This window comes from Lissotriton vulgaris, chromosome 2_1 (genome assembly GCF_964263255.1).
Source record: "Lissotriton vulgaris chromosome 2_1, aLisVul1.2, whole genome shotgun sequence".
Lineage (NCBI taxonomy): Eukaryota > Metazoa > Chordata > Amphibia > Caudata > Salamandridae > Lissotriton > Lissotriton vulgaris.
In genome coordinates, this window is record NC_141687.1 from 842,719,371 (window position 1) to 842,747,246 (window position 27,876).

At 42.4% G+C, this 27,876-nt stretch overlaps 1 protein-coding gene across 1 annotated transcript in view; it reads right to left on the reverse strand.

The window, feature by feature from the left end:
* LOC147731271 (transient receptor potential cation channel subfamily M member 8-like) overlaps positions 1 to 27,876 on the reverse strand; it is a 416,422-nt gene that overhangs the window by 243,423 nt on the left and 145,123 nt on the right. The window contains exons 4-6 of the mRNA XM_086954174.1: positions 15,671 to 15,744; positions 12,891 to 13,047; positions 5,805 to 5,982 (exon numbers count right to left, since the gene is read on the reverse strand). Coding sequence (XP_086810300.1) covers positions 5,805 to 5,982; positions 12,891 to 13,047; positions 15,671 to 15,744 — 409 coding nt within the window. The remainder of the gene's footprint in view (positions 1 to 5,804; positions 5,983 to 12,890; positions 13,048 to 15,670; positions 15,745 to 27,876) is intronic.

Genomic DNA, 27,876 nt, shown 5'->3' on the forward strand with positions numbered 1-27,876 from the left:
ACACTTAGTAACCAATTTTCCTTACATTTGTCCAAAATTCGAAAATGAGAGGGCAATCCTATCACATATGTTTTATAGATCCTGTGTGCATTTGCAATGCCAACAATTTGGGTTATCAGTTCATTTTGCTTTAAAAATTGAGGTAGACCATAAACAATTGTATAACATTTTTGGGAGGGAAAATAGAAGCAGATAGATAGTCTGCAATATTACATGTCCATTAATTCCTCCATTGATTTATGGGAAGTTGTACATCTAGATTAGAATTGCATTTTTCTGCGCACATAGTTAGAGATGAATTATCAGTAGAAGTGAGTTTTCTACACACTTTAGGAGCTATGTGGTCAAGGCGACTGATGATGTTAATGCATAGTTCAATATCAGATATTTTAGCAGAAGGTAAATAATTAATATATGCATTGAGAATATTACAGTTACATAGTAATTTATACCTATGATATTCTGGTTCAGGTAGATGAAATATATTGTAGTTCTGAAAAAAGAAAAAATATAAAAACATATCTCCTTAATTCATCTTGCTAATATAAAAACTGCCAACCTCAATCCAGGATTTTCAGAAAAATATAATTATTATTTTTAATTGAGGATTATTACAAAGAAATTCTTTTTTGAGGTCTTCAAATTAGAGCTAAACTTTGCATCAAAAGTCAATAAAGTATTATTAATTGGTGAAATTTTAACAAATTTACTATTGAATTAGTTAAGAAAGCTGGTAAAGGGAAAGGATTTAGCAAATTGTGCTCAATTAATATTCATTTAGGGATAGAAAAAGGCTGTATCATTTAGAACCGCAGTTAAACTTTGTGCAATTAGAAGTTAATAGTAATATTACTTAAAGTCAGGTAAACCATACCACCATCTTTGTGGACAATTGTAAAGCCTTATAAAGTATGCAGGGAAAGTTTGTTATCCCACATAAATTTGGTATGTAACTAATTGAAATTATTTAATAATATAAATTACATTATATTTTAAATCCATAAAATGTAATAAACTTTGTCAAATGCAAATAAAAAACATTTTAAACATTATAGTGAATGAATTTATATTTTTAACTAGTTTAAATAATTTAATTTAATAATATTGCTGTTTTTTACCTCCATTATTTTCTATGGGATCCTGTTGCTCCACTAGTGGCTGGCCATGTGTAGTGTTGGACTTACTCCAGCTCTGAGTGCAACTATGACTGTTTTCGGTGTAGTAACTTTAAGTGCGTTTTGTGAATAGGATTAGGCTTCTTCTTTTGTGGGTGAGTGTGAATCCCTCCCATACCCCGTCACTAACATTTCTTTAATCCTTCCTTATTCCAAACTTACCCCTTCCCTTTAGTAGTAAGTATTTTCCATTGCCTGACCATTATCGTCTGCATCTCCCACATTTAATGAAAAAAAAAGTATAATTATGTGTGCAGATACTGTGCTGTGGGGCCGGAGACCCGCCCGCACAGAAAAAAGATAGTCGGAGAGTAGAACCTCCATATGTAGGTTTGTGATTTGCACTTTGTAGTATATTTAGTAGTATTACAGTAATACCCATAAGCATACTACAAAATGCAGTTTGTGAATGGGTCTATAGGTCGTCCCTGAAAAGGGCTTGAAGATGTGCCAAGACACTGACCTTGGGCTGATTTGTGGGTTGGCAAGAATGTTAACGATGTCAATATTGTTGTGAAGGCTCTGAAGTTTTTACTAAACTGGTCAAGTTAACAACTTGCTGCATGTAAACTAAGGGCCCAATTTATATGTTGGTGAAAAGGGTACTCCATCGCCATGTCGACGGAGTACCTTTCCCACCTTCATAATGGTCCACCCACCTGATTTAAAAGCGGGTGGACCTTTTGTCTAAACACATCAGAGACTAATCTGTCTCTGCCATTATTAGACCCCCTCCGATGGTCTGCCCTCCTAATTCAGATGAGCACAAATATTGGTCAGATCCTTGCCTGTAACTGCCAGGAAAAACCTGATGGTAAGGGGAAGTAAAAACTGCAAGTTCCCCTCTTTGCCATGGAAGATAGCTACCATGGTGAGCGCTCATTGTTTTTTATTTTGGAAAACAAAATCCCATTCTGGAGTTTTGTTTTTGAAAATAAATAAAAAAAAATACTTTACCATATGGCTCCATCATGTTTGACAGAGCCATATGGCAAAGTTACAAAGCATTGATAGAAACCGCCTTGATGGTGGTTCTTGACAATTCATTAAATTTCCCTCGGCCCAATGGAAATATATCAGTTTGGGCTCCCTGACTTCCACCCAAGTGACAGAGTAATTTATTACATCACCATGTCGGAGGATTGGTTGTCTTAAAAATATATATATTGGTCCCTAAGTTCTTTGCAAAGTAGTAACACACTGAATCTAATCATATGAAATGGAAACAGGCTACATTTCCATGCAATATTCAATTGAGCTTTTTTTTGTTTTTTTCCATTGTTTCCATAGTGTCAAGACTGGATGCTGGTGCACTATTTGAATATCATTGGATACATTATTTATATGAATTACTTGCCAGTCGGTTATTTAAAAGTTGAATAAATATATCTGTACTTGAGTAGGTGATATTATGTTTTACCATTATGAAAAGGAAATAAAATGTATTTTGATGCAGTATTGGTGCCCCTCTCTTGTATTGCTTATTATTGTTTCTATAGTGTAAGGACTAAGGGCCAGATGCATCAAGCATCCATTTTGCGATTCCTTATTAGCGAAAATTAAGGAATCGCTAATAAGGAATAGCAAAATGGAATGCATCAAGCAATCACAAAAAAAATAGCGATTCCTTAATTGCGACTCGCAAATTGCGAGTCGCAATTAATGAATACCTCCCCATTCATTCCTATGGGCCTAGAGGCCCATAGGAATGAATGGGAAGACAATCTCAATTTGCGAATCGCAATTAGCGATTCGCAAATAGAGATTGCGAGTTCAAGGGTGCAGGGGTGTCCAAAGGACACCCTGTTACACCCCTGAATGTGATCTGTGCACATATGTTGCGCACACACATGCCCTTAGGCAACATGCGCAACATGAAACATGAAACTTTGAAAAAAGCACAAAAGTGCATTTTTCAAAGTTTTTGCAAATTACCATGAAGTTGTACTTCATGGTAATTTGCGTGCCCTATTAGCGAATTCGCTATTTTTGATACTTTCATGCATTGCATTTAAGGAATCTCAATTAGAGATTCCTTAATTACAAACAATCGCATTTTAGCGAATTCTCTATTTGCGATTTTTGCATTTGGGATGATGCATCCCAAATGCAAAAATTGCACTCGCAAAGGGCCAGATTCTGAGAATCTGGCCCTTTTGCGAGCGCATTTCGCTTGATGCATCTGGCCCTTAATGCTAAACCACAATTTGCAAATCATGAGATGATTTAACATATGCCATACATAACAGGCAGAACAGTCAGAACTTTGACTGATGAAGAAACACACCTCTACTCTTGTTTGGATGAGATATACCACAGAAATGGCAACAATTAACTTTAGAGGTTTCATATCATTTGAATTTAGATAGGCAATGCTTCTATATACGGGCGGCTCCTCCACTAAGGTGGAGGAGTGTCGCTCCACTAAGTGTAAAAAGAAAATGATAATAACGCAACATTAATAATGTTATGTTATTATCATTTTCTTCTTTTTTAAGGAGTAAGCCAGGTTGGGGCGGGCTGGGCTTGTCACAGAGAGAGGGAGGAGGAGCAGTTGCTGCTGCACCAAGGGTGCATGACCGTTTGGCCGCCCGTCTTGAGCATTAAAATTGTTTTTAAATTATTAATTTTGGGAATTTGTATTTTCTATATTTCAGCTTTGAATATTATTGCTTCCATAGTATAAGGATTAGGTGTTGCACACCAATTTCCTTTCATTAAATGGTTTTTAATGGATGGGGGACAGTGCAGTTACTTAGGTGGTGAGGCTGAGTGAGGAAGGGCTCACCAGTAGGGCAGCTGTGATTGGCTTAGTGTAGTGGAGATCAGGGAGTTCAAATGTGCAAGGTCTGAGCTGAAGAAAGTGGTGGAAGTTAGAGAGAACAGTAAGGATGTTTATGTTGCAGCCATGTTTAGTAGATGTATGAGCAGGTGAGAGAGAGAGAGGGGAGAGAAGAGACTCATTCAAATGAGGAGCTAAAAAGTGTGGGGATTTTTTAGAGGGTGTATGTGCATGTGAACCATGTCTCAGTGGTGAAGAGGACATTGAGGTTGAGAGGTGTGATCGGGCTATGAATGTTAAGGCACGTTTGTATGTTAAGTATACTTTATGAGCATAAAAGAAGGAGGGTGGTACATGGGTGTGCTCAGAGTTTATTTACTTGAAAGTGGGTAAAGTGCATTTCCTTGAAGAACAGCTGAGACAGCATAGATGTTCTGTAACTGGTACATTGTGAAGGTGTGAGAAGACAAAATGATAAGCAAGGCACATGCATGCTTTACTGGGCAAGGGCAGTGGCAAGGGATCCTGGCTTCCAGCATGCACATGAAGGGGGGGGTGCCCTTCATGTGCATGCAGTTACCTGAGACACAAGTGGTGTATGCACAAAGAAGAATGGCAAAGAGGATGTTGTGTGGCCATGAATCAAAAACAATGAGTCAAAAGCTATTAGAGAAGTTGGCTGTATCCACAGGCAGACATTTGCACATTTGTAATGGTGCCTGTATTGCCTAGTGCGGTCTAAAGGTGCTTGACAGTGATGGGACTCTCACGCGGGATGGTTATCCATGCAGGCCAAAGGCCACGGTTATAACTTTAAATTACAGTGGCCGGCAAGAAAATGCTTCTATCTGGCCACCAGACAGTGAGTACCAATTGGCAGGCAAAATGTTGGCTGCTCCTACACTACTTTGTTTTCAGAAAGGAAATCATAAATTTACTATGGACAAGGTGGGCATGGTGCTGTCTAATAATGCAGGTCATGGGTGGACCTCTCACAGAGGATGCAGGCTGCTCCTGCATTCCAGATGCCCTATTGCTTATCTTCAAATTGCACAAGAGATCTATACAACATACCTCTGTCATGGCAGTTGGCCATGTACACTAATCATAATGTGCAGACAGGAGGCCGTAAGAGAAGATGGCCACTGTCATACTAATCTGGAGTAACATTTCAGGAAAGAACAGTGGATTTTATATAAATCCAGGATTGATAGTGCAAAGCATGGAAGATTCAGTCAGGAGGGCTGCGGATTACCTGGGAAGCACGAGGGCCTGACAAGAGACTTTAGATGCCCCTGAAGATGACTTAGTAGATAGATAGAAAGATTGAGATATGGTTGTTTAAAAGGATAGACACCTGAGCTGTGACAGAATAGATCCCTTAAAAAGTGAAAAGACATAAATATAAATGATTAGTTATAAAGACGTGTGGCTAGACATATGGATGGATAATTAAGCTTATGGATAATTTAATTTACATGAGGCAACATTTCTAAAAGTGTGAACAGATAAAGATGTATAGATGGTTAACTAGATGACTTCAACCAAGTATGGAGAGAAAGAAAGAGAGAGAGAGAGAGAGAGAGAGAGAGAGAGAGAGAGAGAGAGAGAGAGAGAGAGAGAAGTAAAAAAACAACACTGGCTGATAAATTGTCAGACTGTGGATGAAATGCCACACAACTAGACAATGGACTAGTGGCTTGACTTCAGAGCAATGGAGAGGATATAAAGGGTCACCTGTCACACAATGAATAGCCCGTACTGACATTTTACTGGAGTATTATGTTGAAAATCTATACAGCCCCTATAAGCTTTAATTGTTTAAAGGTAATAATCCACCCAGTCACCTTTTGCCTGTGCAATTTGGATGAGCCGACTGAAAATGGTGCGCATGCGTGGCTTCAGAGAGAAGTTCCTTGCTCCGCCGGTCACTGAGATGATGAGGCTGGGAGTCTTCAGATGCCAGTAACGGGTCATCAGCTCGTACAGGACGTCAGGGGCCGTGTCAGGCGACAAGCGAATGTACTGTAGGGGGGACAGGAATGGAATTGAGACGCTTGTCTTCCTCAATGAGAGCCCACTTTCCCTTCTCACACAAACTTTCACCTCCTACCCGGTCTCAAGCCCCTTCCTGCATCTAAGGCTGCTGTCAAAGGTGGAGTCTGCCTTCATGGGCCTAGAGCCAAACGTCTTCCCACCCCTCGCAAGTAACCAAACTTTGATTAGCTACGAACCGAACTAAGAACCCACGAGGGGTGTCTGGCACCAAGGTGCTGGAGTTCAGATTTGCAGACTTCTATCCAACCAGAAGCAGCAAAATGCATTTGGTGGGATAAAAGTCTGTGAATCTGAAACCCAGCACCTTGTTGCCAGTCATCCCTCTTTTAATCCTACATCTGAAGTTTCTAAACCCCATTCTCTGTCACCTATGACATCAACGTGCACACTGAATACCCTCAGACAAATTGTGCCCTTTGTTTCCCCCTACTTATCCACTCATTCAATCGCTTCCATTGTGCCACCATGCGTCTCCCATCACGCGCCTTGCATAATTACTGATCACATCATCCAGGCGTGTGTGCATGTATGTGGAGTAATCCCATACCTATAATGCCTTATCATTGATAACAGGCACTCTAGGGCTCCTATGAAAAGTTTATTTTTTTCTGTGAAACTTTAGAGACAATGAGTGAGACAGTACATTAGTTACTGACTGCCTGTTCTTGAGTTTTATTTGGCCCCCTAATCTGATTGGTTAGATTCAAACGTTGACGGACAATATTAGCGTGTACCACTGTTACCGAGTCTGCTAGTTGAACTTGATGGATATAGCGGTATAGACTGTGCTGATGAACATCGTGAACTACCAGTAAACCCCCCATCATACTTCAATAATAAACTCAACCAAGGATCGGGGTAGGTCGGTGTACAAAAAGTTTTGAAAAGCGGTAAGAACACTAAAATAGTTTCGGAACAGGTGTGGTAGCCATCTGATATTTATGACCCTGTCCTGCACGGGGTTAAAAACTGGCAGGGCATTTGTTTGGACCATTTAATGGCGTCAGCATGTTTCTATAGCAAATGGTGGTTTCCCAGAATCCCCTGCAATCTCCAGGACCTAAACTCATCATAGGTATTTGAAGACAGACTGGAGGGTTATAATTAATTTCATAAACACATTTAAAATGTTTTTAATCGTTGTACAATTCCTAAAATTGTTAGAGAAATGAGATAAATCATAATCCCCAAGTTAATATGCTGACACATGTTTACCAAAATATACCTCAAATAGGTTGCTTCATCAAGGCTTAAAACTTTTTATTTAAAAAAATATCTCGGGTAATAATTGGTCAGATTCAAAAGTCTATAAATCCCTGAATTCAATTAGTGTATTGTCATTAAGATGAAATATTCATCCTTCATATTTGATCTGTTACATTAGTAGCATTAAAAATCATTATCAGTTCAATAAATGTGGCTTTCAACGTTAAAACCATTAAGTTGACAGTATGGTAACCCCATTGCTGTGAGTAGAAAGTTTCTACACTGATTGCTAGTATTTTGCACAAACAGCTATTGGTTCCAAGAATTGACTTTGTTGGGGAGTTGTGTTGTGTTTTTTACACAATGTTGTCTTCATATATTTTGAATTTTCAGCATTCTGGGTCTTTGGAAAGTGCATGGTGCACATTTTATCTCCTTACTAAAGGACTAATAGGAGCTTCCATTTTGGGGAAGGGAGCCCTCTAGTTTTCATTTGAAGGTCATGATCATTCCGTCTATGCCCTATTTAACAAGGCAAAAAACACAGTTGATGGACAGAATGTAGAACAATGTCATACATTCACCCCAGTACAAGGATCTGGGCCTAAATCCATCATTTTTTTGCACTCCACACCACCCTGGGTTAGACACTGGCTATATGCAAATCAGCTCTGACCCTGTGCCTCATGGGAACAGGCCAGTCCGAACTACCAAGCCATGTCTTTCCCAGACCGGAATCAAGCATCCAAGGACCGGTTTCTGGCTATCAGCCTTCAGCAGCCTGGATAGCTTGACTACAGTGGTGTGGAGAGCCTGGGACTCACGTTTGAGTATACCCAGCACACTCGGGGTGAAAACCCGAGTGGGCTGGGTATGCTCAGACGTGAGTCCCAGGCTCTCCACATCACAGGACTCAAGCTATCCAGGCTGAAGAAGGCTGATAGACAGAAACCGGTCCTTGGATGCTTGATTCCGGTCTAGGAAAGACATGGCTTGGTAGTTCGGGCTGGACTATTCCCATGAGGCACAGGGTCAAGGCTGATTTGCATATAGCCATTGTCTGACCTAGGGTGGTGTGGAGTGCAAAAAAACGAAGGATTTAGGCCCAGATCTTTGTACTGGGGTGAATGTAAGACATTGTTCTGCATTCTGTCCATCAACTGTGTTTTTTGCAATTTTCAACCCGAGTGGGCTGGGTATGCTCAGACGTGAGTCCCAGGCTCTCCACATCACTGGAGTCAAGCTATCCAGGCTGAAGAAGGCTGATAGCCAGAAACCGGTCCTTGGATGCTTGATTCCGGTCTAAGAAAGACATGGCTTGGTAGTTCGGGCTTGACTGTTCCCATGAGGCACAGGGTCAAGGCTGATTTGCATATAGCCATTGTCTGACCTAGGGTGGTGTGGAGTGCAAAAAAACCGATGGATTTAGGCTCAGATCTTTGTACTGGGGTGAATGTAAGACATTGTTCTGCATTCTGTCCATCAACTGTGTTTTTTACTATTTAACAAGGCAGCAACACAGGCTGGCTCCATTGCTGTACCCAAGGCAAGCATATTTGCGCCCATCCACATGCTGCCCATTTTTCTTGCACCCAGCAGATGAAGCGTTCTTACACGAGGGTGGACTTGGTCTATCTTAACATGGGAGGCTTGTCTATCTTAATATAGAATGATTTTCCACTTTTTTTATAATGAGCCACATGTCCCAAATGTCGCTCAAAGATTGTCTGAGCCCCCTCATACTATGCAGAATTATGTGACTTGTATTTGGTTTCTATCAGCCTGTCTTATAAACGTTAGGTCTTTACCCAAACATTTATTAGATATTTTTAATCTATTATCTTCGGCCACCTTGGACATTGTTTTCCTCATGGAAGCCTATATTACTGATTCATCACTTTTAGGTATAGCAGTAGCCATACCTCCTGGCTATTCAATTACATATCTAGATTGACAGGATGGAAAAGATGGTAGACGTCCCATCATTTATTGCTCTTCTTTTAACTGTAAGTATTCTAATCTATCGACCCCCAACCTATTCCTGTGAGTTTACTGACTCTCGTACTGACCTAATCGCCACACATTGGGTCCAATATTCTAAGGTTACTGTATTGGGTGATTTTTATTTACATAGCGAAAACAATAATTATGTGAAAAAAAATCGGGAACCGCTAAACATAAGAAATATAATTATACTCACATTTTTGGAAAAAATTCTCTTTATTCCCATTTCAAAAGTGAACTTCCTTTAAGCGAACTTCTTCACGGCAAATGTTATGTGGCAAGTGTCATACCCTAATAAATCTGGCTCATTTTGATTATCAACAGAGTTTATGACATAGTTCCTACACATCTGTAGAAAAGTGAACAGTAATTGATACCCAACTCAATATCAATACTGCATGTTCATGATGGAACTATGGCATGCTGACTCAGAGATCAATATCCGCTCACTTAACTATAGATGTGGAGGAACTATGACGTAAACTGTGTTAATAATTAGAATGAGCCAGAGTTATTAGGCAGTGACTCTTGCCACATAACATTGGCCTAAAAAAGTTTGTTTGACCGAAATGCATCGGTTGTTTAAGCTCACATTTGAACTTTTGGAATGGATATAAAGATAAAGTTTCTACAACTTTGAGGCGTTCCATCTTCAATTACTTTAATAATATTTCTTTAATAGAGTGCTCCATGATTTGGTTTTCAGATATTTTTTTTTTGCCATGGTAGTACTATCGCTAGCGGCAGATACTGTTCGAGGGTGCACCTATATACATTTGGGAACAGTTTTGGGTGTGCTGTATTGCTGTTTGCCCTGCTACTTTGTAATTTGCTTCACCTATCCAAACAGTATTTATCTGCCTGCTCATGACCTGAGCAATGCTCTCTCTGCACTAAATCTCATTTAACTAGTCCCTTCTCCTGCACATGCGACGGGGCACGTGACAGATCTTATTTTCTCCAACTGGTCATCAGTAATGGTAAGGATTCCTCTCCCATTCACATGCTCTGATCATTTCCTTATCCCTTTTCTATTTTCAAGTGTTTATGATCCTCCTTCTCATCGGATTCAATTCAAACCTTCTCAACCGTGGAGTAGGATAAATGATCATATTTTATTCAGGCCTCAACATCCTATTGCCTTTTATTCAGGACTCGTTGGTTGATAATGTCAACAGAGTCAACCACTGGCTTATGATTGGCTTATCGTGGCCATTAATAATATTGTCTCAAATAAAGTCAAAATCATCCCTCCATCAGGCACCATCAGCTCAGTTGTTTACTTCAAATCGTATTGATGAAAGACACAGATGTGAAATGCTAGAAAGGACTTTGAAAAAAAATACTTCCCTTCGATCAAAGTAATCTATGAAGCTGCCATTAAAAACGATCTTAAATCACTAAGAGGGGTTCAGGCGGACTTTGTTGCTCAGTCAGTAAAGCCTCTAATGACATGAGAGACGTTTACAAAACAGTTAAAACTTTTTTGACTTTTTAAGTGTACAATCCTTTCCTTGGAAGTGTAAGAAAGTCTCTATGATCTTTTTTACAAGAACAAATTGAAAAAATATATCAAGATTTCACTGACCCCCTAGCCACCAGGTACTCCTCCTATTGAATTGAGCTTTTCACAGGTAAATATGGTGATTCTGCACAAGCTTTATTTAAATTCAGGTCCGGCTCTCTGACTGACCTCTGTCCCCCTCAGGTGCTGACTATAGAGTTGCAGGTAGTTAACCCAATGCTAAAAGTGCTGTTTAGTAAATTCATCTCCTCAACTACAGTTCCAGATTGTTAGAAGCACGCCCTAGTGGTTCAGCTATTAATGAATGAATGAATACATTGATGTGTGTCAATTAATTAAATTGATACAATAAATCGCAATAAATCACTAAAACATGAAAATAAATTCAGTAAAGAGCATATGAACACGAGTTCAAATTTAGAACAAGACTATAAAATACTACTCCATTAGAAAAGTATATAAATATTATTTTAAACACAGATTTTGCGACAGTGTCAGTAACCAACATATTCAATCCCTTCGCTGCCTGATGGCGGTAAAGATCATGTTAGCAAATTTCCTAAAGCATGCCAAGTACATGGGAACAGTAGTAGTCATACAGAATTCCTTATATGCCGTGAAACATTTTGTCTTGTTAGCTTGTTGCCTATGATTTATTTATTTTCTTTGAATATTTTCTGAATTGAAAAAAATAGTTCATGTTTGATTATGGAATGAATCTACAGGCTCTAATCTGTCTTCAATCGTTTTGGAAGATCTTGGAAGGGGCTTTACATTTGTGAGGCTTTTTAGCAGGTCTTTATATGGCCTGTCCTTTCAAACAAATTCAACCTAACATCATAGGGATCCTTCACGCAAAACCTTTAAAGAATGGCATCTCCTATGGGGAGAAGGATAATGCTGCTATGTAAGACACACAGGTGTGGCATAGGCTGCTGACAGTAGACACTGAGGGATGAGTGTGGAGGGGGCATCTGGGGATGGGACATATAGACGGGCTGGTGAAAGGCAAATATGAATTAAAGAGACTTAAAAGGAAAGTGTAGGGAGCAAACAAGCAGCACCAAAGAGCTAGGGGGCAAGTGTAGAGGAAAAGGAGATAACATAAACGGTAAGAGAAAAATTGGTATAAAAAGAATCAAAATAAGGTATTTGTAGCTTCCGACTTAAGAAAGAGAAAATAAATTGACAATTTCATGGAATACCAAGTAAATTATGACTTTTTATGACATCATCTATAGCTTGTAAATTGTTTCTTAGATATATTTTTCTCCTGAGAAATTCTCACCAGTTCCATTGCAAAAAACTCAGAGTCCACTTTGATACTCACTTTCATGTCTACACCTCAATCTACTTGACTTCAGCAAGACCAGTCCCCAAATTACATTCCATATTTGCCAATGTCTTGTTCAGTGTCAGTCCTTAGAGAACTGTAATATTTCAACAACCTCATTAATAGTGTTATTTTTGTGTTATTTCTAGCCTTACATTTGCAAAGGAGGTTCCCTTGTACCCTTTTCTGCTTTTGCTAAATCGATAGACATGCAGCTGTAATGTTTTAGACGATACTACGAAAATGTTTGAGCAATTCTTTTCATTTCTTAAGTGGTGACAAGGATAAAACACATTCTATGCGGCACACTTATGCAAATATGTACTACGTGCTGAGCAAAGAAAGCACAATTTTTGGAGCGACAGGTAATGTGAGACATGCCATAACTTCCTGCTGCATCCAAATCATGTAGTACCAAGGGAACACCATTGCTCAACTGGTGTTAATGTGCAGGGATGCCGACAAAAAAAGTGTGCCAAAGTCCAGGTGGCCCCAGAATTTTACCTAATGTTAATAAATCACACCTCCTGACATAAGTTAGGACACAGTCACTAGACTACCCAATCTATCTCTAGGCCCGTGTCCTATAACTAGATTGTATCTCCTATGATAACTTCCTATCACTGGACCAGATATTGTGCTACTTGTATTGACCCACTCCATGAAATACATCTTTTCTTGCCTCCTTTGGAGCACCCACAAAAAAGTATCAGCCAGAGATAAGGGTTGAGTTATTAGTCACCATAACAAGCGCACGTCCACTCATGGCACTTAGCTTTCATATTTGTGATGTAGCCTGAATCTTACTTTTCTCCGTTTTCTGATCCCCTCAAACTGGATCTCTCCAAAGGCATCGGTGGGCTTTTCCTGTGTGTGCTTCTTGTAGTTCCACAGATGTTTCTCATTGTTCTGTGTGCCTTCCACATGCAGGCCACGTGAATAGCCACATTTGCACATTTCCTCACTGAGAGAGAATGAAAAAGTATCAACAACAGTGGCAAAAGAGACAGGCTTATTAACCTTGAATGCTGTCTTGGATCCATCCATTGCTACCTGCCATTGAAGCAAGCAGGGAGGTAATTTAAGGAAAAGGATTCTTGTTAGTGCTGTGTCTACTGCGTACCGTAGGACCTACTCTAGGGAGAAAGTGGACATTTCGACAATCACAAATCAAGGAATACGGATTTTTGTATATCCCTAGGTGACATTGTCCAACTCCCTTTCCCTGAATCCCAGCATGAGGGTTAACCTTATTGTTGATTGGACAATCTGACTCCCCCTCCTGCTGATGTACTAGTCAGTCGCATACTCTTGCCTAGACCTGGAAATGTCTTTGCTCCCCATCCCAACCCCGCCTCAGTAGTAAAGGAGGAAGGCAAGAGGACATCATTCTCATAACATGGAAGGAGGTATGGTCAGATGGTCTTAAAGACATAAGTGCTGCCTCCCTTGATGACATCACGACCATTCTTGGGTACAATGCCTCCACTCATTGCATTTCAGATTAATCTATGTCAACACATATCATTGTAAGCATGATTTCATTCATTGATTATTTTGGAATTTTGCTGTCCTGTTGAGTGAGGTAGCTGATTGATGATGAATAGCGATTGAACGAAGAAGGCTTCTCTTTTCCAGCACAGAAGAAGCGGAGAAGGTATCTGCCGTAAGTGTGCTTGCAACCCCTTTTGTTCCACATAGGTACAAAAGGCTACTTGTTCATTAAGTACTAAGGACACAAGATCAAGTAAGAGGGACTTTGACAGTACAGCAGAAGACCAAAGGCAGACTCGCTCCGACTTACTTCCTGGTCCACTATAAAGAGACTACAACCAGTATATTTCCCTGTGACATCCTGCATGAAACACTCATGCAACAACCTCTGTGGGGAAATATTGTCGTGAAATTACAACGTATGAAACTTGCATAGTCAACAGCCACAGCAGGTAGATACAATGAGGCTTTCAGGCTTCAAGTAGCTCACCCATTTTTAAACAGGAAACATCCTTCACAACGAAACTTTTTCCACGCAGTACCTTTACAACGCAGGATTTACAACTAAGGTCGTTACAACGACTTGCGCTGGAGGGCACTGTAGGATAGGGAATAGTTTAATTTACTATCCAAAACCTTCCCTACTATCCACGGGGACTGGAGTTGGAATAGTAAATTAAACTATTCACTATCCAGCACCCCCCAAAGCAAGTCGTTGTAACGACTAGCGTTGTAAAACCTGCGTTGTAAAGGCATGCGTGGAAAAAGCATGCGTTGTAACGACATACATCCTTTTAAACACATAACTAAGCACAGCTACAGTTCAATGAGTTCTTGGCCTCCCTGTACAAGAAGGTGCCCCTTTATTGTTCTTGTTCACAGGTATTTGTCAAATTCTGGAATAACATTTTTTTTGTGTTACTTGACGACCTTGTAACCATCACTGTGTGGCTCATTTTACAGCAGGAACCAAATATACTTACTAAGGTTAACTGATACAAAAGAATTTAGAATGTGAATGAGTTACGCGGTCCACAATGTACGCTGTCAATTCTAATTAATGTAATACTATACACTGCGTGCAACAAACTACAGTTAAAGCATGTAGGTTCATCTTTTAAGTATTGTTACCCCATTGTTTGAGCATTTGCACTAACTGAACTCCAGAGGGGAGTTTATTAGTGGCGAGACATAGATACATTCTTAAACCTCAGACGGGCTAACATTCATAAGGAGTGAGAGTTGGATTGACTCAGTGTCACCAGCTTGTGTGCTACTATTCGTGCTCCTCTACCATACTTCCAAGCATAGAAAACACTTGCTGATCACCCCTTCCTCTCTCTTCGGCTATTGGGCTTTACTGCTTATCCTGTGTGCACCATAAGCCTTTGTTTAGGAGTCGATAACGAATACCCGGTTTTACTACTGAACATCAACCCCCCTACTATCATGATACAAGACTATCGTTGGCGGAATACCACGAGACAAAATATCAAAAGGTAAATTCATATAGGGAAGCATAGATATAATACTCGCCAAGGTACATGAATGTATAGTTAGGCACAGAAAATTTAGACTTACTCATCTGTTGATATTTTATTTTCGATATTTTGTCCTGAATATTGTGTTCCATGGTACTCAGAAAAAAATGTGGTCAAGAGGCAAATCGAGATTAGAGGTAAGAAGGGACCAACAGCTCACTGCTTTACAACTAGGAATTTCAGGCAAAAGAATCCGATTAACATATGTCGTAGAACTAGATATCACATCTACAGGAGAGGAGATGTATTAGGAGGAGCCCAACACATCTTTAGTAATTAGCACCCTATTATTTTCATCCCTGGCCATAAAGCGCTATTTGCAAAGCGTTTGTGACTTAAACCCTTTTGTAATGAGAAAGAATAACAGCGGGTTCTAGGTCAAGACAAGTTTCAGAGGCGGGCTATGGAACCTACAAAGAAAGACTGCATATTACCCTACACAGAGCAAATGTATGGCGAAGAAGGGACTCAAAATGTCACTTCTCCTAGGGGAATCAACATCCACACATAAGTTTACAAAGAACAGCAGGTTGATATGCTGCAAATACATACTTTGACTTGGGGTCTTTTGTGTAGGAGATGCAGTCCCGCTTCTTGAAGTTCTCTTGAATGAATGCCACAGAAGCCTTGGAATGAAAATGAAAGTTAGATTGTGAACAAGAAAATTGGGTGACTTAAATAGATGCAAGTAAGATCAAATACTTTTGCAGCGCTAGTCGTCTCCGAATCATTTACTTTGTCTCTCACCCCCTATTCTCCTGGAGAGTATAGCGTATTAGAAGAACCTAGGAGTTTGGATCTCTGGCAGAGGAACGGCTGGGCATTCTCAGTCTAGAGTGCATTACTGGAGACGCAGCAGGTCTCCTTTCAAGGAGATGGTGCCAGGTTAGATCTGGGGACACCTGGAACCATAGACTATGACAAGGGCTCCAGGGAGGGCAGTTTGAAGGGCTGTTGATGTATCATGGGGGCGGGGCAGAAAAGCAACAGTACCTTGGCCCTAGAAGCCAAGGCATGCTCTCCCTGCCGATGTAGGAAGCAGAGGAATAGCATATGGTATCCTGTAACTTCTATGCGCAGAGGGGAAATTATAATAGATCTAGAATGACGATGCAGCAAGATGGGAAAATCTACATGACTCTTTCTAGAGGTGATTTCAGCACCTACAGAGTACCAAATATAACCTCATTCTTCCCTTCTGAGTAAGGTCCCATTCCTCGTGCAACTGTTAGAGCTGATTTACTAATTAAAAGTCTAAATTTCATTTGTGTTTAAATTAGCAATGGGAAGTTTTCTGCCTGCATGTTCTCTCTACAGGGCTTTGCTGTTCATAAAAAAGTCCAAATGGAATCTGTTTTATGGCGAAGATTCATGTACTGTAAGTATCTTGTGCTTCGAAGCAAACCATGCCTGACATATTCTCATAATGTTGCAAATAATTAAGGCTGTTACTGCTAGCAGATGGAACTGTTTGTTTATTCATATAAAATGATTTATTGTTTAGTAGTGAAATGTCATTTCCACTTGTATGTAGGTAAAAGGGAATACCTGCTTATTAATGTTAGGTGGGTTTCTAGAGTGATCCTGCTTTATGTAACACAAGTTCTGAAATTCTGATTGGGTTCTGTCGGTCATGTAACTTTATTAGTTCAGCCCATGGTGGCATTTCACACTATACTGAGAAAGTGATTTCTTAGTCCGGAAAACCTATAAAATGTACTTGTTTTGGGATGTGTGCCAGAGATTTTTGCATCTTATCCAGAGTAAGACTTGTGCTGATATTGTTCCTAGAGAATTTAAAGACCTTTTGCTCACTTTAATGAAGGTAGATTTTATGACAGTCTGTTATTAAATTTTGATCCAAGCGTTTCATTTATTCTAGAGGTTGACCTTAATTTAAAAACTCTTGCTTTTTATGAATTATATTGATGCTGATCTAAATTGACCAACCCACTATCTTTTTGCTTTCGGTAATGATTCCTAATTTTGAATAAACCTTCATGGTTTTGACTTTGATCATTTTCCTGTGTAGGTGTTTCTTTAAATTGTGCGGGCTCTCATCCTTTGGTGTTGACATGCCCCAAATCTAACAACCTGTGTATCAAAGCCATATGCTGTAGTACTTTATATGTGCTCTACTGTACTGTTATGATTTATTTGGCTGTACACCGTGCCAGTGTGATTGCCCGACCTCTGTGCAACCTTAGGGGATACACCAGTTTATTGGCGAGGCCGAGTAAAATATAGGTTGGAAACATTGGAAGGGCGGTATTGAACATTTCATTGATATCCTGTGGCACTGACACCCAGTACCGTTTAAGCTTCAGGCATCACCATTGGAAGTGCATCAGTGGGCCTGGTTCACCACACCCCAGCACAGGCCTGATGCTAAGGTCCGTCACTGGGCTAAATGAATGGGGGCGTAGCACCAGTATTTGGTGAGTTTCAGCATCATTTCCTTTCCTGCTGCACTGGACACTGAGGTTCTAACGCTGTAATATATATCGACCACTCCTCAGGCACGGTGGTAGATTTGCAGGTACCACCACAGCTTGAACTCTGGCACGTGGAACTTTTGTTTGAGTTGTTTGAAAGCCATGAGGCCCTGGTGGTGATAGAGGCCCCTGAACTATTTGTAGTTGGCTTTTTGCCAGGTAAGGAAGTCATTACCCTTTTGCATGGGGAGGAAATCTGGTACTGGGTTGCCAATGATGGCGGTAAGTGGGGAGGGATAGGCAGTTCATCCTCTGGATTTAGCTGTCCGGTCCCACGCTTGCAATGTGGGGCTGGAGACCAGGGAGGAGAATACACCCCAAGGCTGGCGATGTTTGGCTAGCCAGGGCGACTTTCAGATATGTATACCAGCCACCGTCTGGTCCTTGATACAGCAGTGCTTCTCTGATGCTGGCCGGTTCCATTCCAATGTGTATCACAGTTGGACTGCCATATAGTAGTTAGCTAAATTTGGAAGGCCAAGGCCACAGCCGACAATAGAAAGGTACGCTTGAGACCGTGCCATATGCGGCCTCTTCCTCCCCATACAGAGGCCTCATTCTGTTGTTGAAATTTCGTGAGGAGATACTGCTGAGGCTGCAGAGTAAGGGCCTACATGACATAGAGGATCCTAGGGAAGAGGATCATTTTGATGGCTGCAATCCAGCCCACCCAAGACAGGCTGCCCATCTACCATCTGTGAAGGTCTCTCTGCGCTGAAGGTCTATATATTTGTGCTCCGCTGTTAGTTCTAGAGATGAACAGATCTTATGGCCCAGGTAGTGTATCCAGCTGATAGGCTATAGTTGAGGGTAGTTGACCTCTAAGGCGGCTTTGTCCACTGCTGAGATTGTGAGATTCAGGATCTGAGACTTTTGCAAATCAATCTTAATTCCAGATATGCTACTGAATGCCTCCAGCTCGGTCAAAATGCCCAGGAGGGACCAGTGTGGGTCTGATAGGGTCAAAAGGACGTGGTTGGTATAAAGCACAATCCTGTGCATTTCGTTATCCAAAGTGATGCCCAACATCTCCCCACTCTGCCAAACATGCTAGGCCAGAGTCTCCATGTATAGCACGAACATGAGTGGGGACAGCCTTGACCTGGTGCCTCTGGTGATCTTAAAGGGAAGGGAGAGTGTGCAATTCACATAGACTCTAGTGGATGGGTGGGCATAGCCGCTGTTAATCGATTGCTGCAGGCGGGGGCTAAAGCCCATCCTTGCCAGGACAGTCTGCAGGAGCCTCCAACAGACTCAGGTGAAGGTCTTTTCTGCAACAATAGAGAGGATAGGGACGTGGTGTGGCCACGGAGCAAGATGGCTGCACAATTCCGGTGCTCCTCGCTGTGGGGAGCCCAGGACAGTGACTGAGAGTTCGCTGGAATACAGATGACAGCCTATTCCTGGTAAAAGACGACTGAGTAGCTGGGAATGTTGACACAGTGACCATAAAACTGTGTAATAGTCTCCAATCATAAAGAATAGAGGGATGCCTAGAGTCAGGCGAAACACTGTGGCAGAGCTGACTGGGCTCACGTTGCTTTTGCACGAGGCATGCTGCAGGGGCGGCCTTAGGCATGTGCAAGGTGTGCACCTGCACAGGGCCGCCAAACCCCAGGGGTCGCCACACCAATATATATCCTTAATATTATAATCCTCTGAGGATGGGTACATATTTGCGTTGCGGCCCCCGGCAGGGATTTGGCGGCCTCAGGCTCTGTTCCACTTCCAAACACCCTGACCCCCCCCACCCCCCCCTCTTCGGGGCCCCGCCCGGACCCCCTCTTCCAGGGGCCCCTACTACCTACGCTCCCTGCCCACGGCCGCCATGCGCCTAGAGTCGCCCCTGCATGCTGCTATAGTGTGACAGGAGCGTCTGGGGGGGTTTTGTGCTCTTTGCTGCTGCTTTGTGTTTCTGATCAGGCGAAAACGGATGACTATGAGGCGACACTCGTCTTTTTGTGTGCTTCTCTTTTAGGCAATTCTCCTCGATATCAGGTGAGGAGAGTGCGCTCCCTAGAGTCAGGTGAAACACTTGGGCATCAATGAGGTAGAGCTGACTAGGCTTGCACTGCTTTCGAATGAGGTGCGCTGCTATCGTGTGACAGGAGCGCCTGAGGCGGTTTTGTGTTCCTTGCTGCTGCTTCGTGTTCCTGGTCAGGCGAAGACAGACGATTTCGAAGTGGCACTCGTATTTTTGGACTCTTCTCTTTTGGGCAATTCTCCTCGATGTAAGGTGAGGGGAGTGCGCTGCTTCAATGATGAAGAAGTAACATAAAACAGTTCCTCCCGAGCACTCTAATACCAGTACAATTAAATAATAATAGTAATCAGTAACACAGTTATTGCAAGGCAAGGTACAACCAAGAAATAATATGAGCTTATATCAGTTCATTCCTCTTAGCACCAATTTGTCACTCATTCCATTAGTTCATTAGTCCATAAACACTTCACTTGTTCAATCATTCCTTGTAACTGGTCCAAAAGAATTTTCTATCTTGATTCTCCTCAATTTTCCGTTGACATCCAATGCGTTTTTAATTCACGCACCCCGGATTGGAAGGCAAGCGGACAGAATCTAACAGTTCTCCTCCGCATCATTTCCCTCGATGACAGCATCCGCACAGTAGTTTGCAGTTCCTCCATCTACGTAGGACTAATCTGACAGTTCTCAACCTTGGCCGGATTCACAGATATCAGAAAACCCCACCTCAGAAAGGCAAGCGGAACCCCTACCACAGGCTCCCCCTATACTATTTAATCTATGAAAGCACTACGTCTGTGATAATCAGCTATTTCACCTACGAAGGACTCCTCGTATTCCTCCAAGGACCATTTATACGAACAACTAGTCTGTCAAATCCAATATGGCAATTTAAGACAGTACTTCCAGGCAGTTAGCCTTACATCCCGGACTATTCTGACCTTTGTTTCTGTGAGAACCTGCAATATTCCCACTAAGGTTCATTTGGATATTTGCATGGCTTCCTGATGAAGGCCCTCAGCCGAAACGCGCGTAGTTGTTACATTTAGCCATGTTTTTAAATCACAACGATTAGTGTGTCTAAATAAGCTTCCATACAGTTCCTAAATAATGAATGTCATTGAAATGTATTGAACTGTATCGTGAACAAAATTGTTTATTACTGTACATATGTAAATTTACCATCACATGTATAGTGGAGGCATACACACAGAAAAACCCAAAACAACAGAAATTTTTTTGTATTTTAACTATAAACAAACCGCTTCAATTTAATAAAATAAAACTTATATATTTTTGTACCATACACGGTGTTCACTTATAGTTATTGCTGTCTCATGTCAGGTCTTATCCTTTAATTAACCCAGTTCCTAATTATCTTGTCTTTCTAAGCACTGTGTTTATCCCGAATTAGGAACTCTAGTCGGGGATACCCCTTCCTTTTTGCATATATTGCTGCGGCCATTGCCAAATGACCATACCACAAATCCCCGGGAGAAGATGGTTTCCCTTTGGAATATTATAAATGGTCTGGGGAAGAGACAATTGATACTCTACATTCCGCCTTTCATGAGGCTGTTCAGACAGCCCATATTCCTCATCAATAATGATGTAAACCTTTTTGCAAGCATGTTGGCAACACAACTTTGCAAAGTCATTCCACCTCTTCTGCACCACACACAGGTTGGTTTTGTCCCGGGCTGTTCCTCTAGGAATCACCTTCGTACATTAGCCCAAACTTTATAGACTACAAAAGAGATGACGGAAGATGCGGTGGCTCTTTCTTTTGATGCAGAAATGGCGTTTGACCTCATTGATTGGAGTTACCTCTTTACTACCATGAAACGCTTTAGCCTAGGACATCAGTTTAATGCCAAGGTCCGCCTGCTATATGATAATCCTATAGCCCAGGTGAATTGTGGAGGATTTATCTCAGACCATTTTCCAATCTGAAGGAGTACCCGTCAATGCTGCCCCCTCTATCCCTACTGGTGATGGAAACCCTTGCTTCCCTTATCCGCCACTCACTACAAATAAAGGGTATACCTATAGCAGGTGGTATATCTAAGATATACCTATTTTCAGACAACAGCCTTCTTACTTTAAAAGATCTCCCTCATTCTTTACCAAACTTGCTGGAGATTATCAACAGATTTGCTACCCTTTCCGGTTATAAGGTAAACTGGGACAAAATTGAGGCTCTTCCACTATCCTCAGGCACCACAAAAGCATCAATTGATGCATATCCCTTTTGCTGGCAGGCGTCACAACTGAAATACCTAGGAAGTTTGAGGTTTAGAAGGACTGGTCTCAGGCAATCTATTACCCCTCCTAGCACAAATGGAAACTGATTTTGCCAAATGGTCTCCTTTAGGTTTTTCCATGTGGGGAAGAGTTCAAGCTGTTAGAATGGTAACGTTACCTCGCTTTACCTACGTTCTTGAAATGCTTCCGATTGTAGCTCCCCTGTCTACACTCCATAGTGTGGACACCTGTATATGAGCTTTTGTCTGGGGATCTATGCATACTCATTCAGCTGCTGCCAAATTAATGACTTGTCGTTCCCATAGAGGTTTAAGCTTACCGTCTCTGGAACATTATTCTTTAGCTTTACACCTCTCAGAGTTAGTCTATCTACTTCCAGGCAACACTGATCCTCTGCAATGGGTCACAACCGGACATTCACTACTTAATCGTATTGATGGTCTTCAATTCCTATATGGAACCCATAACCCACAAATCTCTCCTCCACACCCAGTGATGCAAGCTACATATCAAGCATGGCATCAAGCACACTGTCTTCTAAGGGTCTTTTATTGCTTGCACTCCAAAGCCCCACTTTGGAATAATGAGAGCATCATAATTAAGGGTCGTGCACTTAACTGGATCAGTTGGAAATCGAGAGGAATTCAAACATTAGACCAAGTCATTCTAAACAGAGAGTTGAAATCCTTTGACCTACTTTGTGAAGAATTTGAACTCCCATTGCATCAGGCCTCATGGCATTTACAATTACAGCATTGCTTGAGGCGATGCGTTGGCCCTTATCCCTGGACATTAGAATCTTCTCCGATACTGGATTATCTCCTTATTTGGGGACGGCACAAGGGAGTGATATCGGGATTGTATGGTGTACTGACTACTCACTTTTATTCACAACCACTACTCAAATCTCTCCGAGAGAAATGGCAGGAGCGCCAACACATTACTATTGAAGAAGATGTTTGGCCCGATAAATTCGAAGCCTTAGATAAGGGCACAAGGGAAGCACGTTTTAAATTCTGTCCTTTTAAAACTTTCCATGATTGGTACTGGTCACATTTGAAATTGCAACGAGCAGGATTATTATCACACTCCAAGTACTGGAGACGCTCAGGAGTTTGTTGTGACTTTCCTCATATAATATGCGATTGTCCTTCTATACAAAGTTTTTGGGCTTATGTAGGGAACACCCTGAGTGAAACAATTCCTCTTCGACTACCACTCACCCATTCCATCATCTTACTGCATGATCTTGGAACTTCACCTGACATTACGTGACCACAGCGACACCTTTTTCACACTGCGCTCTCTACAGCCAAGATTTGTATTCTAAGACAATGGCAATCGTCTAGTCTCCTTCGCAGGAGGCCTGATGGTAATAATGATTCAGACAGCATCCCATGAATAGGTATTATATCGATTACATGACCAAGAGGAAATGTTCCAACAAATATGGGCTCCTTATCTTCATGACCCCTGAACGTTGTTCTCTTTCCGTGCTCCTTATTGCGCACGTGCCTTTCCCTTCTCCCCACTCCCCTCTACCCCCTTCCGATTTCTTCTCTTTTCCGTTTCCTTCCTCCTTTACTCTTTTGCCCTCTTGTTTCTTTTCTTACATTGTTCCTCACTCTGGACAAGGAAACAATAACCTTTCTTATTTATAAATACTTCTTCAGAGACTGAGGACTAGGCTGAGACCAGGACATCTATTACCAGGACCATTGGAGTCTGGAAAACATGAATCACTCAACAACTTTAATGATCATCTCCAAATCTGTTCCTCATATTCATATTCCACTCTATCCAATTTATTCTCTCAATATGAGCTATGAAAGCTGTGGGTTACTATATATGCTATACGCAATATTCCTTTCTTCTGTCATTTGCTCCTCATCCTCTTTCTGATCCTTTCTTTTCTTTTCTTTTCTTTTCTTTTCCTTTCCTTTTTTCTATTTTCCTATTTTCCTTTTACTCTATGTAACCTCTATTTTTAATAGCAATCTAATACTTATATTATTAGTAGAACCTTTTATGTCCAACACGTTGTGCAGCATTTATATTTATATATTTGTGTAATTGTATTTTAAATTCTAATAAAGAAATATGAAACAAAAAACAATAGAGTGGATAACAGCTGGGTTGTGGGCCTGTGAGACCTTGTCTATGAGATGGATTATGAGCTTTGTGTTGTCACCACAGCCCTTTTGTGGGATGAACCCAGTTTGATCGGGATCCACTAGCCACTGTATCCATTGCTTACGTTGAGGAATGCAATAGGAGGCGCATGAGCTACGGTCTGTGCCATATTTTGGGAGGTCCATTATGATTGCATCAGACATACTGGGTATGAGAACATCAGAAGTGGTGCCAGGTTTGGGCAAAGGTTTTATAGAATGCAGGGATGAATTCATCACTCTAGGGGGCCTTCTGAAACTGTAAATTGGCTATAGCGGAAATTACCTCTTCTATACGGATGTCTGCCTACAGGGCCTACACGTCTCCCGAAAGGAGGGAAACAGTTCTGAGTTGGACACATAATGCTCCAGCTCTTTCTGATCCACCTCGGCAGCTGTTCACAACCCGGCATAAAATGCCCCAAGGAGGCAGGATATATCTTCATCCAACAGGGCCTTTGTCCCATCAAATTGTCTATGCATGAGACCCTGTCTCGTTGCTGCTTGGCCCGCACTTTACACGCCAGAAGGCTTCCAATTTTATTGGCCACTGACATAGTACTTTTCACCGCTGCTTAGTAGGGCATAGTCCACCCTGTAATAGTTTAGCGCTTTTAACTGTTTCCACTCTAGTGTAAGCTGTCGCCACTTTGAGCATACCCCTGAATCTTTGTGAGCATCTTCCAATATTTCCACTCATGCCACTATTGCTAGGTGCGTATTGCGTCTCTCTTTATTGCTGTGGGCTGCTATAGCTATGAAGGAGCCCTGAACTACCACCTTTAGAGCCTCCCAGAGCAAATGTAATGGGCATTCTCCTTTTTCTTGTGTTAGAGGTAATTTTGTAATGAGGTCTAAATCTCTGTCTGGGCCTCTTTTGAGTGCAAGAGATGTCATTGAACCTCAATGTACAGCTACCACTCAGTTAAGGGGGATTGAGAAGGTGATGTGTACCAGTGAGTGGTTCTACTCTATGGAAACCCAGATCTCCACCTGCATCGTGGCCTGCAGGACACAGGGCAAGGTCAGGAAAAAGTCAACCCGTGCATAGGTCTGTCTGGATACAGAGAAGAAGAAATAAACTCTAGTCTGTAGTTGCATCCGAAAGCCCTAGATCCGCCATCCACTGTGCTCCTGTAGGGAAAAGCAAAAACAACAAGTGATGGACCGAATGTGGATCAATGTCACACATTCCCCCAGTCAAAAGATCTGGGCCCAAATCCATCGTTTTTTTGCACTCCACACCACCCTGGGTTAGACAATGGCGATATGCAAATCAGCTCTGACCCTGTTGCCCCATGGGAACAGTCCAGTCCGAACTACAAAAGCCATGTCCTTCCCAGAACGGAATCAAGCATCCGAGGACCGGACCGGTTTCAAGGTAACACCTCTCATCAGCCCGGCTAACTTGACTCCAAGTGGTGTGGAGTGCCTGGGACCCACGTCTGGGCATCCCCAGCGCACTTAGGGCGGCAATTGCAAAAACAACAAGTGATGGACCGAATGTGGATCAATGTCACACATTCCCCCAGTCAAAAGATCTGGGCCCAAATCCATCGTTTTTTTGCACTCCACACCACCCTGGGTTAGACAATGGCGATATGCAAATCAGCTCTGACCCTGTTGCCCCATGGGAACAGTCCAGTCCGAACTACAAAAGCCATGTCCTTCCCAGAACGGAATCAAGCATCCGAGGACCGGACCGGTTTCAAGGTAACACCTCTCATCAGCCCGGCTAACTTGACTCCAAGTGGTGTGGAGTGCCTGGGACCCACGTCTGGGCATCCCCAGCGCACTTAGGGCGGCAATTGCAAAAACAACAAGTGATGGACCGAATGTGGATCAATGTCACACATTCCCCCAGTCAAAAGATCTGGGCCCAAATCCATCGTTTTTTTGCACTCCACACCACCCTGGGTTAGACAATGGCGATATGCAAATCAGCTCTGACCCTGTTGCCCCATGGGAACAGTCCAGTCCGAACTACAAAAGCCATGTCCTTCCCAGAACGGAATCAAGCATCCGAGGACCGGACCGGTTTCAAGGTAACACCTCTCATCAGCCCGGCTAACTTGACTCCAAGTGGTGTGGAGTGCCTGGGACCCACGTCTGGGCATCCCCAGCGCACTTAGGGCGGCAATTGCAAAAACAACAGACGTGAGTCCCAGGCTCTCCACACCACTGGAGTCAAGCTATCCAGGCTGAATGAAGGCTGATAGCCAGAAACCGGTCCTTGGATGCTTGATTCCGGTCTGGGAAAGACATGGCTTGGTAGTTCGGACTGGACTGTTCCCATGGGGCACAGGGTCAGAGTTGATTTGCATATAGCCAGTGTCTAACCCAGGGTGGTGTGGAGTGCAAAAAAACGATGGATTTAGGCCCAGATCCTTGTACTGGGGTGAATGTGTGACATTGTTCTACATTCTGTCCATCAACTGTGTTTTTTGCAATTTTCACCCCGAGTGTGCTGGGTATACTCAGACGTGAGTCCCAGGCTCTCCACACCACTGGAGTCAAGCTATCCAGGCTGAATGAAGGCTGATAGCCAGAAACCGGTCCTTGGATGCTTGATTCCGGTCTGGGAAAGACATGGCTTGGTAGTTCGGACTGGACTGTTCCCATGGGGCACAGGGTCAGAGTTGATTTGCATATAGCCAGTGTCTAACCCAGGGTGGTGTGGAGTGCAAAAAAACGATGGATTTAGGCCCAGATCCTTGTACTGGGGTGAATGTATGACATTGTTCTACATTCTGTCCATCAACTGTGTTTTTTGCAATTTTCACCCTGTAGGGAAAAGAGCACCTGATTGGTCAACCCTCTGGAACGATCTGTCCTTTTTGCCATCAAGTACTAGGTTAAAGTCTCCCCTAGAAGAATGTCTCCACTGTGAGACAAGACCACCATGAGTATGGCCTTGCGAATTAATTGCTCCTGTGAATCGTTGAGGGCGTACAGTTTTGCCAGTGTGAAGGAGTAGGAGGCAATGGATATATGCAGAGTGAGAAGCCTGCGTGATCCCTAAGGAAGTCTGCTGCATCTGTCCCTGGAATTTGCTGGCAATGAAAATGGCGACCCCTTCCTCCTTGTTGGGGCCTAAAGAGAAGTATTGCCAAGGGAACTCCCTGGCCCTCATTTGGCCCCGGTACTGTTTCAGAAGATGTGTCGCCTGTAGGCAACAAATGTCACTATTCAAGTCTTTGTTCATTTTCAAGACCGCCAAACATGTGGCTGGTGCATGGAGGCCCTTGATGTTCAAACTGATGATCTTAATCATTAGGTGTTGGTAGGTGAAGTGTTGCAGGAGAGGTCACCCATGGGGGTTCGCTGGTTATCTTCGCTGCGCGATCTGCACTGGGGAGGGGACAGAGAGCACAGCTTTGCATCAGAACCTGGAGCGAAGGGGGTAATAAATAGTGGAACTGTGGTTTCAAGAACACCACTCTCCCCATGAGAGCAAATGAAATGAGTCCAAAATGGAAGGCAGCATCAAGCCCTACGCCTGGCCATCCGCAATGGGTTGAGTTGTGATAGTCCTTGTGCCCCAGCCCTTGCAAGTGAAGGATTGCCTGTGAGAGCCATCCCGTCCCGTGCCAACAGTAGTTTACGGGAGTTCAGCCAACTTCCATCCCCGCACCAAATTTGGGGCATAATTCCCATTTCTAGAATTATAAGGATTCTTAGGCAGAGTCTTGTTTCTGTAACTCTTGCAATAAGGCTGTTCATTTGCGGCAGCTTTCCTCCGATGTGATTTATGGGAGGACTTTTTGGGGGTGCTTCTGGTTCAGGGACTCTGGTGGCAACCTGTAGCCGCCCCTCCCATTGCTAGGGGCAGTCATCAGGTGT